This window comes from Drosophila mauritiana, chromosome 3R (assembly GCF_004382145.1).
Source record: "Drosophila mauritiana strain mau12 chromosome 3R, ASM438214v1, whole genome shotgun sequence".
In the NCBI taxonomy this organism is placed as follows: domain Eukaryota; kingdom Metazoa; phylum Arthropoda; class Insecta; order Diptera; family Drosophilidae; genus Drosophila; species Drosophila mauritiana.
The window spans coordinates 11,790,929-11,809,716 of record NC_046670.1 but is presented as its reverse complement, the minus strand read 5'-3'; the positions used below and the strand labels follow the sequence as shown (position 1 = coordinate 11,809,716).

The 18,788-nt window shown below is 37.2% G+C and overlaps 1 protein-coding gene across 12 annotated transcripts; it reads right to left on the bottom strand.

Moving 5' to 3' along the window:
• Window positions 1-5,954: 5,954 nt before the first annotated feature.
• LOC117143883 lies at window positions 5,955-15,507 on the bottom strand. 12 transcript variants are annotated; one of them, XM_033308770.1, is made up of 9 exons: window positions 15,423-15,507; window positions 14,297-14,438; window positions 13,542-13,751; window positions 11,640-11,709; window positions 11,460-11,569; window positions 9,272-9,643; window positions 7,902-8,132; window positions 7,199-7,366; window positions 5,955-6,649 (listed from the first exon to the last, which is right to left on the bottom strand). In XM_033308770.1, the coding sequence occupies exons 2-8, from the start codon at window positions 14,385-14,387 to the stop codon at window positions 7,344-7,346; spliced, it is 1,107 nt and encodes a 368-aa protein (XP_033164661.1). In that variant the 5' UTR covers window positions 14,388-14,438; window positions 15,423-15,507; the 3' UTR covers window positions 5,955-6,649; window positions 7,199-7,343. The 12 variants fall into 12 exon arrangements, with proteins under 12 accessions (XP_033164661.1, XP_033164665.1, XP_033164667.1 ...); XM_033308774.1 differs by having other exon boundaries at window positions 9,437-9,643; window positions 11,640-11,703; XM_033308776.1 differs by having other exon boundaries at window positions 9,437-9,643; window positions 11,640-11,688.
• Window positions 15,508-18,788: the final 3,281 nt, after the last annotated feature.

The window sequence follows — 18,788 nt, the reverse complement described above, 5'->3', positions numbered from 1 at the left end:
TGGGAAATTTAAGAAAATTGAATTACAACCAAGAGGTCATTTAAATTTAGCTCTCAAATGTAATTAAAATTCTTTGCCAGATATCTGCTAAGTGGTTTCAATTTGATTAAATAGGCGGGTTGTGGTTTGCCACATTCTTCCAACTACAAATTTGGGCCTCGAATTTTCCGCAGCATTCTGTGAGGCAGGAAAATCCACTTCATTTTTTCACACTTTAGCAAATAAACCTGACTGGTGAAGGCGGCGACAAAAGTTTTTTTGTTCGGCAAGTCAAGGAGTCAAATGGCGATGGTTGCCAAGGTCGCACACAGAGCTCTTTCAGCTGACAGTTTCATTTTGTTGGCCTCGTATTCTTTTATTGATAGAAAGATATCGCACACAAAGCTGAGATGGCTGAAAAAACCGCCAGTCAGGCCCTCGAAAAAAAGGGCATTTGATAGCATTTCAAAAAGTTATCGCTCGGCATCGTTATGTGGCTGCGTGTGTTTGGCATGTTTAATCAGACAGAAACCATAAGCAAATAGGTAAATTGTTTGCAAATAAACAAGTCGAAAAAGTTTACGAGAAACGGGTTTGAAATGACGACGTGCAAAGGGGGAAAACTTTGACGGCTTTTGGCTGAGATAAAACGATTACGGTAGGCTGAAACTCGTTTGATAATGCCGACACCACCAGGAATTTGTACTTTCTCCTAATGTAAAATATTTTGAAAATATTTGTATATTTTTAGACACTATAGAAGATTCAATGTAGTTGAATTTTACGCATAAGCTGAAGTTAATTTGAATATTAAAATATACGACACAACAGCATGTTTTTGAGCTATACGCTCGAAATCAATCAAAAAATAAACAAGTCGCTTACTTTCCTAGAAGTCAATGTATGCAATAATGATTTTTATTGAGCGGCAAAACAACTTGATGTACAATTTACATTTGCTTTGTTGTCGTACCCCCAGTGGGATCAATTACTTGACTCGAATTTACTCATTACGACCCATAAATAAGTCAATGAAAATACGACTGACTGACTGACTGAGCCATAATCTTTGATGGTTTGCCGAGGGATAACAAGAAGTGGGAGGCAGCTATGACCGTCCAAAATTGTGGGTTGTCATGCCAAATAAGATGAAAGGATGGCATTTGTTTACGCAGAGCAAAAGTCGAGCAATTGATGCGTTAACCCCAATTTGATTTGTCTCATTGTCAAACGCTCCACAGACTTTCAAGTGCCACCATCCCCCTTGCCCCCTCACTTAAGCCAGCCAGATTACTGTTCATTAACATACCCTAGTCCTTACAGGACTTGTCTGTCCACAGGATCTGAGCAAACAATAACAATACCCAGCCGAAACATCTGAGTGCCACACAATGAATGGTCCATTCTCTATGTGTGTTTTTGGACCCGCTCAAACACAAACAAGTAAATAAATATGCTTCGGTTCAGCATAAATAACCCACGGATTCGGGGTGGCTTCCTCCACGGCAGATGTTGACCCACATTCCGCCAGATGGAAGTCGGATTATGAGGGGACCCTTCTGAGGTCCTTTCTCGAGCTTAAAGTACTGTGTAAATATGGGCGCAAACTATCGTCCAAGGATGCGATGAAATGTTGAAGCAAATCTGTTCAGTGAAGAATTTTCGCTTGTCTTAAAGAATTTATAAAATTATACATTGGTAAGAGATCTGAAAACGAGCTGCCAATAGTTAAAAAACAATCCGTATCAATAAGCCACAATGATATAAAGCAACTGCAAGCGCATTAATCATGAGGCCAACTTTTATGATTATCCTATTTAATTTACAAGCGGCAAAAAGTTCAACAGCTTTCTCTTGTCTGCCCGGAAAAATGAGAAAATATATTTTTTTACCGCATAAAATGTGGCTCACAATATCATTTTCCATGCTGCGATGGCTGCAAACGAATTGATTTTCAATTTTTATGCTTGCCTAAACGGAAAATTTGTGCACATACCAAAAAGAGCAAACTGATATTTTTTCGGGGTGTTGGGAAATTGCAATGCATTTATTATGAATGAGCAAATCGGGAAAGTATCTCAGTGTGCGAAATTCAACCTTGAAGATTGAGGACGTCCCCAGAAATTGTTCATTCTTTCCACTGAGTTGTATGCAAATATACACACAACATTTACATATATATTCGCTTATAAATTTGTTGCTGGGGCAAAAAGCTTAGGGAAATCGCCGCGGGACCCCCTACAAATTATATTTACTTTCCATTGAAAGGAGGAAAAAATCTTTTAAAAATTGTCCCACTTAGGGTAAAATTTAATTTTAAACGTAAGTGAGTTCCTTTTTAGTATTTGTTATGCTAAGTTGTACATTTTCATTTTTCCAAACATTTCATAGCTTGATTATGCAGCGCCACTGGCGAATTTATGCATGTGAATTACCTTAATTGTGGCTGTAAATGGTAGATTGTTTTAGCAATTTAATTGTGCATATTGACACTTTGTGCTATTTACACTCGTTGTTTGGTCAGCGTTATAACAATACATTTTAGGGAGATTACACGTTTATATTTAAGTGTTTGATTTCCTGATTTCCCACCTTGCATACAATGTACAAACAAGGGAAAACCACTTAAGTCCGTTTCCATCGCCTTGTTGCTTAAATTTTTAATCAGCTTCGCATACATCGAAACTCCATTCCCATTAAAACTTAATGACTACAATGAAAAATTGAAAACTCTCACAATTCCCGCACGCACTCGGAAAAGCTCTTCATAATTCACTTGAAAGGGTGGAAAAAAAGGCTACCACTTAAGCCTCTTGGCATTTTTAGAGGACACCGAAAAGTAATCACTTCCGCATCCCTAAATATCTCGTGGGTTGACCTTCGTTTGATTCTGATTTGATGGTTAGTAAGAGGCACCATCGAAAAATATCGCTAATTTTGCGATATAATATATAATGTTTTTGATAAATGACCTGAGCTCAGTCTCAATTTGTTCACGGCTAAAGTTGCGCGAAAGAAAGTAAGATGAATATCTCAAAGCTAATCACTTAACGCAAGGATTTGGCAGAATCCTGCCGTCGGACACATTAATCAGCTTCAGATTGATCAATCAAAGTTGTTGTTTCGAATAAGGACAGAAGCAGCTAGAAGTTACATCTTAGGGGTTAATTTATAGCACCTTTTTTGCTGGAATATCTTATGTTTTTGATAAAATTCAGATAAAATACTTTTACTTTAATAAAAAGTATCAGAGAGTCTTGAATTTGTTTAGTTTTCCTACGACTTTATCAACTCGTAGTGATACTTGCCAGCATTGCGAGTTTCCCACAACTCAAACTTTTCCTTTTAGTTGTGACTTACGCCATTGTCCGCTGGCTCAGCTGAGGTCTCTCAGGTGTTTTGGGCTAATGAAAAAGTTGTTTTCGTATTTTGTAAAATACCTTGCCACATATATTTTTCTCGGAAAAGCTAAGCTCATTGTGGAGTTAGTTTCTGTGAACCAACAGAAGTTGCGCTTATAAATGCTGCAAAAGTTGGGACAACGGAGCGTATGAGTGATGCTACGATAGATAATAAAAAGCAGAAAAGTAGTAAGCAACTTTTCAGTGTTTGTTTTTCTTGCACTCTTATTCCTAATTTTCAGCACAATTTCACAACATATACATTTCCTGTGAATCATTTATCAGCGTTTAACTTTAATTTAACCTTGAATCAAACTGGTGAACCCAGTAATTCGATCTAACCCTTCATACCACAATATTCACAAATAATTAAAGTTGCCCCATCATCATTGTCTGCGCCAGCGAAGAAAATCCATAATAGAACAGTTCAAGCACCTTTCATCAGCAGGGTGGCTGTGGAATGAATGAAGGGTTGGGTGGTGGGATTATCTGGCTAATGGCTTCGGGGTAGTTACCAACCAGCACAATCAGCCATCAAGCCCGCGGGAAGCCTTCAATTGACTAATTTTCACTTTCATTCATCTCTGACCGAGCCTGACTTTCGGTTTGGACAAATTAAATTTGCGTGTTTGATGTAATTAATTTGCTCGACCCGAACCGCAGTCAAGCAAACAAAATTCCACGCTCGACTGGGTTTCACTTTAAATTCGGCTTTTCAGCAAATTGTAGCCAAAGATTTGACAATCAAACCCTTTTTCGGGGCAACCAGCGAAAACAATGGAAGTGCAGCCCCAAAAGTAGGCAACGCTTTTCACTTGAATCTGCTCCGTGTATTTGTGACATGCATGTCAAGTGGCCAACACACACACATATGCACACGAGGCGAAAAAAAGGACCCTGACCAATTAGCACAGGGAGCTGTCAGTTATGGCCAACTCTCAGGCACGTGCATTTGATGGCCAACGATAACCGGCAAGGAAAAAACTTTGCCAAAGACATAAATCTCCAGTTCGGGGCCAAAACCGAAAAGAAAAAAGAAAAAGAAACCAAGGACGTCAGCAACAGGCGTCGCCGTCAGAAAACCGCAGATGACAACCAAACGAGGAAGATTCAAACATTTTGACAGATAACAGCAGCCGCAATTTGCCACTACTCAAGTTTGGGGATCGGCTTTTTTTCCGAGTACTGCAAATTTAAAGTTGGTTTATTTTCGATGGAAATTTAAAATTGTTTCTGTGAATTTTTTAATAAAGGTTCGTTTACGAAGAACGATTTTAATTGAACTGCAGCGTTTATATTTACATTCATTACCGAAAATACCGAATATGTGCTGAAGAACCAATCAATAACAATAATTTGAGCCTCAGTCAATAAATTGCAACTTTTAATTGAGGTTTGTTTGCAAATAGTGAAATGGCTTCATCCAAATTCTAGCCACAATTTTCGCTTCCAGAATAAAGTTTATTTTCCCTTTCAGCAGAGGCTCATTTTCTGTTAGCCTTTTGGCTTCTATAAGTCAATTAAACGTGGCAGGCTGAAAGATTGGTCTAAATGTGAATCACGGTCTATGTTCGCCTAACCATTTCTCGCACATCTCCATTCATTCCACTCCCTCTGCCTAGAAAAGCTCAACTCATTGAGGAAAACGAACAATAGCATTGGGAAAATCATTCACCCCATTTCCATTAAGCATTTACCATGATGAAGTCGAAAAGGGAGCTTGGATTTTGGCCCTGATTATGCGTATATGTAATGCATATACGGCCAGGAAAATTAATAAATATTTTAATTAAACGGGGGACACACGAAAATTGCAAAGTCTGCACGTGACTGGGCGAGCATTTTCCATTTTCCCGAAAAGCACACACACACACACGCATAGACCTTAGGGAACGCAGTTAAAAAGCAATTGAAATGCTATTGAAACACGTCAATTGAGATCTCCCAGGAGTTGGCTCTGACATTGCATTGACCTTTGGCAAATAGAAAATTCGTTAGAATCAATAATTAAGTGGAATGAAAAAAGAAAAGAACACATCTATGTGTAGCCAAAAACGAAGTCACAAATGACCATTAACAATAAGGGAGCAAGGAAAATTAAGGCGATTGCAGAGCAAACACAATGAAGCGTGTTTCATAGGCCAGGAACTTGACAGGCTCCCGCCAGGCCAGCGAATTTTTCCCCCTCCCCCAATGATTTTTCCCGCTCCCTCTGGGTTTTCCCAGCCCTCTGCAAACTTGGCTAAAAGCCATGGCCAAGACAAATGGCAGGCGGAGAATATGAGCGAACAAGAAGTGCGAAACAATTGCGTGCTAAACGCCAAAAACGTCAAAGTTACTTGGAAAAAATTGAGCATCGGGGCAGTAAATGGCAAGATAAATGGCATAGACCACTAGACAGAAGGGGAAAACCCGGAGAAGGGATCAAAAAATAGGACATTGCATCCCAGTAAACTTTATTGTGGCCTACAGAGTATTCCAAAAGATCCTAAGAGATTACCTTAAGGTTTACTAAATCAATCAATTTAGATTGGGTTTTAGAAGTTTTTATTTATTATTATTCATAATTTTGTGTTTTTTTTTTTAATGTTTTATTACAAATCGAAAATGTGCAGCATATGTATATGTGGAAAGGCCGAATGTTGGATGTGTTGTGGCAGATATACATATGCCTTATACAGTTTTCTAAATGTCATCGAGCTCCGCATGAGAGACGATACTTTTTTACAAATACAAATAGTTGTATAAATATTTTATATATAGCATCTAAGATATACAAAAAAGGAACAATTTATGAAGCCCATTGAGTGTGCGATGTTGATGTTGCAAATGGGAACTCATAAGTTGATTTTATTGTTTTATTATAATAAATGTAAATCGATTTTTTTCATATTCTTGCACTTAACATTTACGATAAGGTTCTTAAGAAAACGGAAAATAAAAATTAAACAGACAGTTTTGAGTTTTATACGGTTGTTTTTTTTTTTTTCTACGGGAATTACGCACTTCTTGGCAAATATTTTGAGAACCTCAGACGAAAGTGATGGTTGTTTTCTCGTTCCGAGGGGAGTTCTTGCAGTTTTGAAAAAATTCAAACGTTCTTCACGGATATTAAGACTTGCAAAGCCTTTTGCTACTGATCTACTCCAAAGCAGGTTGTCGTTGTTTTGGGGGCCCCTTGTGTGATGCATTCGTTGTTTTAGTTCTTCAGGATGTTTTTGTTGGTTTGTAGTTCGTTGTTTCGTTCGTTTACAAAATTGAGCGGTGAGCTGCGGATCGGAAATTATTATTATTACCTCTAAGTCCAAAATATTATTCGAAAGAAACATTTAAGTGAAATAAGAAGTATGTGGCGTGCAGAAGTTGTATCATGTGTTTGCTACATGGGTTAAAAACAATTTGGATTGGAATGAGAGAGCTCTGTAGTGTTTAAGTGTACATCTTACAAAACTTATAAGATACATTTTCATAATTATAATATATAATAAAAATCTACATATTTCATTTATTTTCAGAAGGAGCCAATTTCAAGTAAAAAACAAAATTTGAGGCATGCCACAACGCATCAATAAGGTAATTATTGTTAAAATATTTTACTTTTTTTCTTAACAATCACAAAAACTACAGAACCCAGACATTCTAAGACTTATGCATATATCAATTCTATGTTATTAACACTACGTGATGGGAGAAACTACTAATACGGGGTACTACAGGTCGTAATATTCTAGAGGATATTATGTGAGCACTACAAGTCATTTGTGTAGTTTCTACAATGAACAAATTTATCGTCTTTCATGCCATTTCCTTTTTCTTACCAATTTGTTTTTTTTACGTTTCGTTACATGTAATTTATGTAAAATTAAGTACAAAAAAATTACAGAACTGCTATATGATTGATATAGCGTCGCTTTGTTATTAGAGCTAAACGATTGTTTGTGATTTTGAATCTATATATTTTGTTTAGAATAAATCCTCTTCCTCAGCTGTTCATGATAATTCAAATGTAAATAAAATAAAAATAATAATGTTAAATATAAACAATATTGGAAAATGTGTCGGGAAAAACATAATTTTTCAAAACCATGAAAGAAAATCTAATGCAAATATTTAAAGAACAAGGAAAACTATAAATTTTTATGGAAAGCACATTACATTAGGGCTTACTTTACATTTAAATTCTATAACACAGCTATTTGAAAAGTTCTTATAAAATTTTGCCTAAAAATATTGAATTTGCTTTTTTTGCTATTTGCTTTTTACATGAATTTTTATGGTGAACACTATTACTTTAAACACTTTTTCGGTGCAATTATATTTCTCTCATGCTTTTATGGTAATTTCTCTATAGGGATGGGGAGCACCAATTCGAAAATATTTACAAACTGTTCATCTATATACAGACTATATGCGATCTTACCAACAGCCAATGAAAAGGGTCCCCCCAAGTTTATTACCAATTTAGCCCCACAGTTGGTAAGACCCGAATGTATGTTTAGGAATGGGGAATCTTTAGCTTACGTGTCAAGGGTCTGGCTGGGTGCTTGGACCACAAGTAGCGGTTCTTCACCGGCGACAAGTACGAATCCCGGGCCACGGGGCTCGAGGCACGGGGCACCGAGGTGGCGCGGAAGGGCACCAGGTCATCCACGTCCCACCAGAAGGGATCGCGCACGATCGAGGAGATCGGCAAGTTGGGGCTGGGGCTCAGCAGATCCCTGAAGCGGTTGCGTGGGTGGAAGATGGGGAGTCCTGTTTTGTTGGCATTTCAGTAGCGGTAGTAGTAGTAGTAGTAGTCATCCAGAGATGGTATGATTGGATCGTATCGTATGGGTGTTGTATGGCGTTGTTGTGCGTTTCATTGGGTATACAATCAGATGTTGTTGGGTTTCGGTTTCATTTGATATTGTTTGTATTGTCGTAGCAATGTATACAAGAAGAGCAGAAAGAAAAATATTTTTTGTTTTTGCTATGTTTTTTTTTTAAACTAAAATAAAAGTAAATCAAATAAAAAAAAAATAACGCTTTAACAATCAACAATAATTTGATATTTTCCATGCGTATGTTGGGATTTCGTTGTGGAAAAAATACCAAAGGATAATGGGGGGCGAAATGCGAGGAAACGTGATAAGGGAATTCGATTGGAAGTGACAGGTGGGCAGGCTGAACAGGCGCTACAGTGAGCACATCGATAAGCGAACCAGTGGGCATATGAAGGTGGGGTTCTGGTTTGGGATTGTCAGGGGAATGCTAACCGATTCAATGAAGCGTTAAATGGGTTTTCAAATTTGCAAAATTTATTTATCGGATTTTTGGCATTCAATTGGACAGAAAGGTATTAAATTATTTACACTAATATTTTATGACGATATAACATTATTATTAAAATTTTACTGGGCATTTTAATATTGAAAGTGAGTGCAAATTAAGAATTTCCAATGTGTTTTTGCCATTTCGAAAATTTGAAAATCATTAAATCGATTTGCCTTCGAGGACGGAAAGCGCGGCGCTTACACTTCGGGCATTACTGTACTAATTTTGCTGATGCTGCTGGCAAACTCAAACTCAAAACACGACAAATACTCGTGCTGGCGAAGCCAAGGAGTGGAAATAATTTTGACAAATTATATATGGCCACCAGATGGGCGGGATGGGCGAGTGGTGGTCCGAACACGTCGCGAAAAATATGGCAACGATTTTTCAACGCGTTCTCCCCACATCATCGCCATCATAAACTCCATCATTGTTTTGTCTCGCATTTCGAGAGGCAAAGGAAGCGGACATAAAGTCACATAAATTTTTAACAATAACACGCAAATTTCGTCTCTTCTTCGGATATTATTATTTTTTTTTTTTGGTAGGGAAAGTATAGTTGAAATTTGGATTTTTACCCTCAGCATCGTAGGCGACTTCGGTGGGACGGGGTCCCCAGCGACCGGCTTTCACGGGAGTGGGACTTGGCGAACCGGCGCGCTCAAAGATACCGAGTGGCCGACTGGGCGCATCAGCTGGCGCCGAATCAGCCAAATCAGCCTCGGCGATCGCGGGCAACTTACGTTCAAAGAGTTCGTCCAGCGGCTCCAAGGAGCTGGCACGGAAGCTGGGCCGCGTGAACGGGGCCAAGCTGGTGGCACGATCGAAGACCGAGGGTCCTCCGCGTGGCACGCTGCCCTCGCGGTTCCAGTAGCTCGGCGGTGGCACGTACGGCTCGCTGCCGGCACGGGTCGTCCTGGCAGGGCGGAACGGCGAGGCCGAGCGACGAGCTGAAACCAGAACGGTGGGTCAAGTGAGTAACCATGTCGAGAATCACTCAGTGGGAAAGCTGAAAATGTCTAATTCCTACGATAAATGACTGAGAAAAGTAACCTTGTTGAACTTGTAGTTTGACCTTTAAATAGTTGGTAAATATTTTATAAAATATACCATCACTAAAATCACATTATATTTTAATGAAATTGAATTTAAGATTTGCTTATGTCTACATTGCAAAGATACTGTGTTAGCTGCTTACCCTTTTGGGTAGTAAAACTTCTTTTACTCTATCCTCTAACTCAATTAAAAGATTTTAAAAAGACAAATTTTCAACAATTACTACCATTGCATCTGCTCCTTTTAATGAACTTTAAATCCTTAAAATCCTGTACTTACCAAAGTTAAAAGCCTCACCAACCAACGATGTTCAAGATACTCTTGCAATAGAAAACAAACAACATACGAAACAAAATACATAGTACAAATTACACAAAACTGTGGGCACGAAACACGTTTACAAAATTGGAAGTTTTTGATTTGAAATCTACAGATTGTCTGCCAGAGAATATGAAACATACATTTTCAATACACAGTTCGTTAAATATTTCATTTGAGTTTGTATAAATGTTTAGTTTTTTTTTTAAGTATTTTTGGCAGTTTATATACAGGCACCGCACAGTGTAATGCGAATTTCTATGTTTGGATTTTAGTAGTGAAACGAGGGACTAGACGAAATACAACAGCGAACTGGACAAGGAAAACATAAACATTGAAATATATTAATATCGAAATGCGAATGAATTGTTAGAGAATTAAGGACCATAAGAGACGAATTTCCGTTGCGATAAAAAGATCCAAAACACAAGTTTTCTTGATTGGTATTAAATATGTTTTATTACTGATTAATGTTGGTTCTTTAAAGTAACTGAAGAGCGGAAATAGGGATATTTTTTGGTTTTTTTTGGTTCGGGTATAGTCGCCAGTGGGGCTACAGTGGGCTCAAATAGTTGATTTAGCAGCAAAAACTATGCTCTTTGGTACAGCAGCTGTTAGAAGAAAGGCTTAAGATAATCGGGGTATGGATGGATGGTTTTTAGGAACGAATGAGTGGATGGATGGGTTCGTTAAATATGTTTATTTAAATATATTTAATGGCTAAAATTAAAATTAGAGTTCGTTTTTTATAAATGTTTTGTTGTTGGTTTTATTACTTTTGTTGTTGTTGTTGTTGATTTTGTATAAGTTAATAATTAAAATAAAGCAGTTGTAATTTTATATTTATATATTATACAATGAAACATTTAACGAAATTTTCACTCGACTTGACTATTGCTGCTTATCGGGGATTTCTTTATACAGACAAATATTGATTACAATTCATTTTCGTTTATCCCTTCACTTCGTTTAAGTTGAACAGATTTTGCGTTAATTTACAAGAGTCTATCTACGAGCTAAGCAAACAAAAGTATTTATTTTCACTAACGCTCAGCGCTTCAAGCTCTTAAAGCTGCAAAATAGAGTTAAACAAATAAGATTTTAGTCGAAAATCGAGTTGTAACGAGATTGAGAAAAGTCTGCAAAAGTATTTTTTTTTTTTGTGTTGGCTGAATTTGAAAAAAAATTTCGTTGAGTTCGTTTTTGGATGTTGCGATCAGATTTCATTTGCTATTTTTTTTTTCTTGAGTTCGTGCTTACATTTTGTATATATATATATTAATTTTAAAATTTTCGTTGTTGATGTTGTTGTGTTGTTTACTTTCCTGCTGATGTTGGTGTCGGACTTTTGTGTCTGGCATTGGATTTAGAAAATGTCTTTGATATCCTTACCCTTGTTGAGCTCAGCCAGCAGCTTGTCCTCTGGCTCGTACTCCAGGGGCACCAGCGAGTTGGGCGTGAGTGGCTTGTCCTTCAAGTAGAGACCATAGCGAGATGGGTACCTAAGTGGATAATAGGCCCCAAAAAGATAAGTGATCCTTGCCAGAATATACGGCATATAGAGACACCCACCTGCGCTCGATCTCCTGCATGCGCTTCAGATGATCATTCCAGGCCTTCTCTGCGTCGTAGTTAGCTGGAACTGTGCACATAAAAAAGATTGATATTACCAATATCTAAACATATGCACTCCCTAAGCTAGTTGAGCATTCCAACAATTAAGCAAGCAAAGAACTCAAAAATAGATGCTTACAGAAAGTGGCATGTTTAAAGCGTGGGCTCACACGACGTATGCGCAATATTCGATACGTACGCCATCCCAGAAAGCAATATTATCATATATCATAGCGAAAGCGGCAAATAGAAGAAGAAGGGTATCGGGAAATCAGTAAAGCGTATTAAAAAGCAATTTATTATAAATGAACTGGAAGCCGTGGTCATGATAGAAGTCGATGGGAGTTCATAGCAAACCCTTTGATGGCCCTTGATGGATGGTCTGGATGGTCGGATGGTCTGGATGGATGGATGCAACACCACAGAAAAGCAACAGCATGTTGTTTACAGATTTTATTTCACACACAAAACACATACATATATATATACAGATGTATATACTGGCTACTCAATAAATCGTTTTCTAATTTCAATATTTAAACTAAAAACTACACACAAAATCCTGTTCACTAAATTTAAGTTGTCTTTTGCCTAGAGAGAACAACAAATATATATATAAATATATATCGAGAGAGTGCGCATAAAATATCAAAAAATTTATATATATATACATATGTATATCGCTCGGATACATATGTGTATTTATCTTGACGACACACATTTATGTATATTCTGAAACATTTATGAAAGAGAGAGAAAAAGAAAAAAACAATTGGTTAGTCCAAAAAAAAGCGAAAAGAAAACTAAATAATTTAGGCAAACGGGGTACCAGGTTGAAGGTGAAATGGGCGGACTTCAGGGGGCGGGGGCTGGGTGCTTGGTTCTTTTTTGCCAGTGTGTGAGTGTGTGGAAATTCGGAAAATCGGAAAAGAGAATTTCGGTTTCCGCGCACCGAGGGCCGCCACAGTCATTTGATCCCAGAGCACGCACCGAAAAAAAAAATTGAGTCAAAAATTCCGCTTATATACCTGACTTGATATATAGCGCCTGTGTGTGTGTGTTGCCTATATTATTGTCTTGATTTTTTGTTCATTTTTGAGGCCTTTTGCCAAAATCAACACGACCGAGCCGAAACGAAACGATACGAAACGAAAATTTCCTTGACGTAATTGTATTTGGCCGTTTGGCGCTGGCCATTTTTATTTTTAAATTTATGAAATCATAGCGCTCGCAGCCGTTTTCATCTCAAATGAAAACGCATAAAAATATGGCGGTTTTGAGATATTCAAGGTGTTGTCAAAAGCTTCAATAGCAGGCAGTGGCGAGAATGCAGTTGTGAGATGATTGTAATGACTCGACTGATTGACTGACTGATCGGCTGATTGATGGATGGCGCATCGAAGCAGAAAGGCTGAAAGAACTGGCGTTCGGATGGACCGAAGGCTTATGTAACCTTGCAAATAACAATCAGCTGATTGGCATTTTAATTTTAAATTTTAATTAAATTTTTAAAAGTTTGCTTGTTTCTGAAAAACTAGATTGAAAGCATTGACATAAACATTTAAACCTGATTTACATCTATGTTACTATTACAGTTTCAAGAATGTTAAAAGTATCTTTTACTTTCATGGCAGCTAACTAGTTATGTAAACAAGAATTTCTGGCATAGAGTGGTTTGGCCAGATCATATTTAACTATGGTATTTGAAATTTACTTTAGGATATCTTAGTTTAACATCCACATTTGCAAGGCCACCGATTTCGGAAGCATTAAGATACAGATACTCGGCTGTGTGAAGCAGTTAGGCGGGAATCGGCTGTAGATAGTACAGTATGTGGTCCGTATATGGTACCAACTTACTTGTTCGGCTGTAGTGATGATCGTAGATGGCACGGGGCGAGTAGCCGTAGGTGTCGCGGCTCACTGGCAGATATCTGTAGCCAGAGGACTGGACGCGCTCGTTGGCGGTGGCGGGCTCGTCGTAGATGCTCCTGTAGGAGGGCGAGTCCAGGTAGGAGCTGTAGGGACGAGAGGCACGGGGCGCCTCGTGGGCACGGATATCCTCGGAGCCTATAAATAGTTGTTTGGATAACGACGCGTTAGTTGATTGCTTTTCAAATATTTCGGCTATTCTATTCTCACTATTTGGCTCAATGCCAGCGCTGCAGAAATGTATGATTTCTATTCGGTTTCTATCATAGATGCGCCCCTGTATGTGTATCCTATATTTTAGCCTATTCTTTGTTTCAGGCCTGAGCACATATATCTTACACTTTTCTCTCTATATATTCGAATATTCTGTGGCGAAAAGCTTTCCCAGCAGAGCGTGTCTAAGTATATAGCTCGGCTGATATGACACCTGCCAAAATAAATAGACTATGCACATATAGGCTAAGCTATTTGTGTTGCTCACTGCCCAGAGTTTAATAATATCACTTTTGGGTGTCCCTTAATCAGACCGAAATTGGGAACACTTCGAGTTCATCTTCAATTGTTTTTTGAATTATTTTGGAACAATGCAAACTTGCTATTATTGTGACTAACAAATCTATAGTAGTTTTGAATAACTTTACTATTTTTTAAGGTATTTTTTAGCTTATTTAGTGAATGCTTACCCTTCAGGGACCTGATGTAGGACTGCCAGAATTTCGCCTTCTTGCTGGGGCTCTCATTGCGCCCAATCATTTCCAAGTGATTTTTGAACATTTTGATCGATTTGTTTTGTTCTGTTCACGAAAAAATCGTTGAACTCGTTCGCTGCAATAAAGTTGGGAAGAGAGATGTCTTAGCAATTTTCCAATGTGTTTCAAATTTCCTTTCCGCTTATTTTTAATTTTTTTTTTTAGTTTTTGATTTAATCTATTTCCCGGGAAATGCCAGGCAGCACGCACGAATTCGAATCGCTTGTCTCTCGATTGATGGGATGTTTTCTCAGTTGAATTTTTTGCTTTCGCGTTGAAAGTCTCTCGGTTCGAAAATAAACAGACTGTGTGCCACTTTAGAGCAGTGCAAAGTTTATAAAACATATACATAAAATCTAATATAATACCGCAGCTACCGCAAGATCAATCTCACTAAAAATAAATATTATTCGGTTCGGTTTTTGTGATTTTTCATGTATCGGTGTATTCTCCTGGTTGCTCGAATATAAAAATATTTTTTTTGTTGCATGGCAAATTTCACACTTCTGAGTATGAGAACAAATATTCTAGGTGTCGGTGTCAGTGTGTGCGTGTAAGTGTATCTGTGTGTAAGCTGCAGCTAAATTGGGTTTTATTTTTAAATGTCCTTGAGTTGAAATCGTTCTGTTATTCTGGCTTTCAGCGGAATTTACTTTAGTATCGAAGAAGTGTGCAAAGTCTAAGAACAATTTAGTTGAAGTATAAACTCTTTATTATCCATTCAACTAAATTAATTTTGAATTTAATTCAATATGGGATTGTTTCATTAATATTTCACTGCACAAACTCTTGATGAGCTCCAACACTTCGGTATCAAATGTCATTGAGTACGATCTCTCTTATATAATTATAGTCAATGTCTTTTCGCTATGGAACATCGATTCATTCATAATGCGATCATAATTCCATAATTTTTTCACCAGTTAATTGTTCTTATTCACATTTAGCTGTGATGGTGCACTTTATTTAATTTGATTTTATTGTTTTTTTCATTTCGTTTATAATTATTCAATTTACTAGTTCAGTTGTGTGTTGTTTAATATGTTTCGGGTTCGCTTACAATTTAAATTTACTCCTAAAAAATAGCGATCTATCCTCAACGAAGAATTTTTTCAAACTGCAAACCCCAAGAAAATTCGCCTCACCAATTTTCCTCGTTTCAGAATTTTGCCATTCCGTTTCGGCAGCAAAAGCACGGCGCATTCCTTTACGGCGTAGGTTGCTCTATCCGTGAGCGATTTTCATCGCATCTGTGTGGCAAAGCTCCGGAGATCGGTTATGGGAAAGCTTTCCCACTACATTCTGATAGATCGTGTGGTGGCACCCACTCATTGTTTGCAACGATTCAATACCGAAATCGCGATGACGCTGGCGTTGATCATAAAAAGAAAGCCAGCCAACTCATAACACATACATATGCATATGAGCCCATATTTCTTTCAGAAAATCCCACACCCTATTTTCTGTTTTTGTTTTCCCCACGGTTTTTCATAATGTTAACATATTCTTTGAATGTTTCAAGGGAAAATCGTCACTTGTGGTATGGAATTGATCAGTAAACTATAAACTGTAGCTAAATTATAACACTATTTGTTCTAGCTAACTAATTCAAAATGTGGTTAGAGGCCGATGGAATTTTTGCCATGACAGCATTTAAATTCCATTTATTTGTTTATGTTTTCTTTTGGCTTTGGCATTAGCTATAATTTAGTTTCCTGATAATGGAAAAACCATTTCCAGCAACATGCCCACACAGATAAATAAACAAAACTGGTCCAGATACATTCAAACAAATTGTAGATACTTTAACCATACAATATATTAATTATAATGAAATCTATATGGATAGTTTGATATTTTCTAGCTTATTATGTAAAATGAAATATTATTTTGCTGTTACTTGATTTTCTAAAATATTAGGGTAGTAGGGTATCTATCTTTTTTGCCCACGTGCGACCAAATGCTTGATAATCAAAACACGAATTTTCCAGGGAAATTCCTACGAAAACGAATAAACAAAGATGGGTAAAGCTTCCCCCATCATATACAATTACATCGGACCGAGTTGAAGGGCAGATCTGGGAGTACATATGTTTCTAATAATAGTAAATATATTCATGGAGATCGGGTTGACCTTTTTAATCGTGCAGATCGCTTACAGAATTTCCTGCCCACACCAAGTTTCCTGTTTTTCCGCCCATGAACTCAAGGTCATATGCAATTGCATTCAAATGTTCTTTTGACTTTGTTTGTTTAGCTTATATAAGGCTGATTTGTGAATTTTACCCTTAAACAGACGGGCGGCGTCATTTAAACTTGAACTTGACTTTGAATGAACCGAATGCGGTTTGATGAACCAAATCGAAAATCAAATGAAAATGCACAAAAACTCACGGGAAATTGGGAAATACCTGGCAAAGGTTTTTCTTTCGGCCAATCAGTGATTTCGGTGATGTGATTCAACTTTTACTTTCTGGCACACTTTTTTGGCTTCACACTACAATGAATTGAGCAATTTTTTATTTTACTTTCGTTTTTTCCCCCTTTTTTTACTTAATTTCAGTTTATTGGCGCTTGATTGTGTTTGTTCCAACAGCTTTGATGTTTTGCTCAAGGACACACAAAAATTGGCTAGAAATTGCATACCCTTAAAAGGAACCACAAATACAATTCAGTTATTTTAAAAATATTTTAATTGGCCTAGCGGCTTACAAGATAATTATCTTAGAGAAATTTATGTCCCTTGGAAAATGGGGTCAAAATGTAAGCTCATTATTTAGTGGCACAAATGCAAGCAACGTCAAACAATTTGCTTTCGCAAATTCCCCATATTTTATAACGCAGTTTATACCCAAATTAATTGCAAACTGCATTTAATTTCGGATGAGGGGAGCAGACATTTAGCTGTCAGAAAGTCAAATGCAGTGTGAATGCATATAAATTATACTATAAATTATATTATACATATTATTACTTTCGCACTTGGTGTGTAATAAATTGCTTTCTCAATGTGAAGGACGATTATAGTTTTCGCAAGTGAAATGAAACGAAAAACAAAAATTATAGCTATACTACAATGTCAACGATGCGTATGCGCAATTTGCTGTGGCTCAGCAGCTCAGAAAAGCTACAAAATATAATTAATATAAATACAACTTTGAGTCATAGCAAATTAGCGAAAATAAATACATTTGAGCAATATCTTTTGTACCGCGCATAGTATTTTGAATGCTCTATGTTTCAAAAAGATTTCCCTTATAAATAAAATGAAATTTTTGGCTTCAGTAAATCCTTTAGAGTTCATTTTTTTCAACTTGCATCACCTGGGGACTCACAAATAGAGCTTAATGGCTTCTAATGCCTCAGCTGAAAAGCTTTTTTGCCATTCTATGCCTGTCTATCATACAATTTGAATAAAAATACACACATTATGTGGCACTAATACATAGTTTTTGCCGAGTCTATATATAACGCTGTTTAACCTTAACATATAGCAGACACCTTCAAATGAATTCTGCTTGAAATATAAAAATAAATATGTGTACTCGATGTATTCGCGTGGATATATTCCCTCGCCTGATTTTGCAGCCGCAATCCGTATCTATAGTTAAGTTCTGATCGGATTGGGATTTAATTGGGGATTGGGGATTGGGGATTGGAATGGAATTGGCTCCCCAAGAACCGCCAACGACCCACGCAAATGAACTTGAAAATTAATTGTTTCTGCAGTCGCACAATTGCAGATCGTGGGGGAGTAAAAAATGGATATATGTATAGAGGCTTTATGTATCAAGAGATACATATGTGTACATTTTCTCAATGCCTTCCATAATTTATTTGGCTTTCAGATGCTATGTATGCCTGAAAAACACACATTTTGTTTATAATTTCATTAAAACTGAATGCCAGACGATTTTTTCGTCGGACTGGAAAATTGAAAATTTAGTAAAATTCACAAGTTATTCGGCATATTTTGCTTGGCCCATATATTTTTTTTATAAATAAATTAGTTTCTATTTCCTTTCATCTTTCCGATCTCCAAGGACACAAGGGTCACTGCAGTTAAGACGATTTTGAATCTATTTATATGGAAATTGCACAGATTTGACCTTGAATTTCGTCGCAAATTTTTTTTGGTGATGAATTGACGATGGTCAGACAAACTGGCAAAATGGGAAAACGAACATTGCTTTTGACACTTTGGGTTAAAAGTTTTTGGTTTAAAATAGATATAAATAGAAGACCATTAACAGTTAGCCAGTGACCACCACCCACTTGCAATTTACTTCCTCTGAACTGAACTTGCCTCCCCTTTTTGCGAAGAAGTCATTCGTTTATCAATAGCCTGCTGACGTCACAGAGATACAACTTGTACATCCTGTTTATTATTTTTGACTTTCAGTGTATACAAATGAATATATGCACA

Excerpts from the sequence above, each read along its gene's own strand:
- LOC117143883 (XM_033308770.1), bottom strand. The coding sequence starts at position 14,387 with ATGTTCAAAAATCACTTGGAAATGATTGGGCGCAATGAGAGCCCCAGC. Across the intron at positions 11,710-13,541 it reads TCATCACTACAGCCGAACAA|TTCCAGCTAACTACGACGCA; the intron begins GTAAGTTGGTAC and ends TTATGTGCACAG. Across the intron at positions 7,367-7,901 it reads CCCAGCCAGACCCTTGACAC|CTGAGGAAGAGGATTTATTC; the intron begins GTAAGCTAAAGA and ends TATCATGAACAG.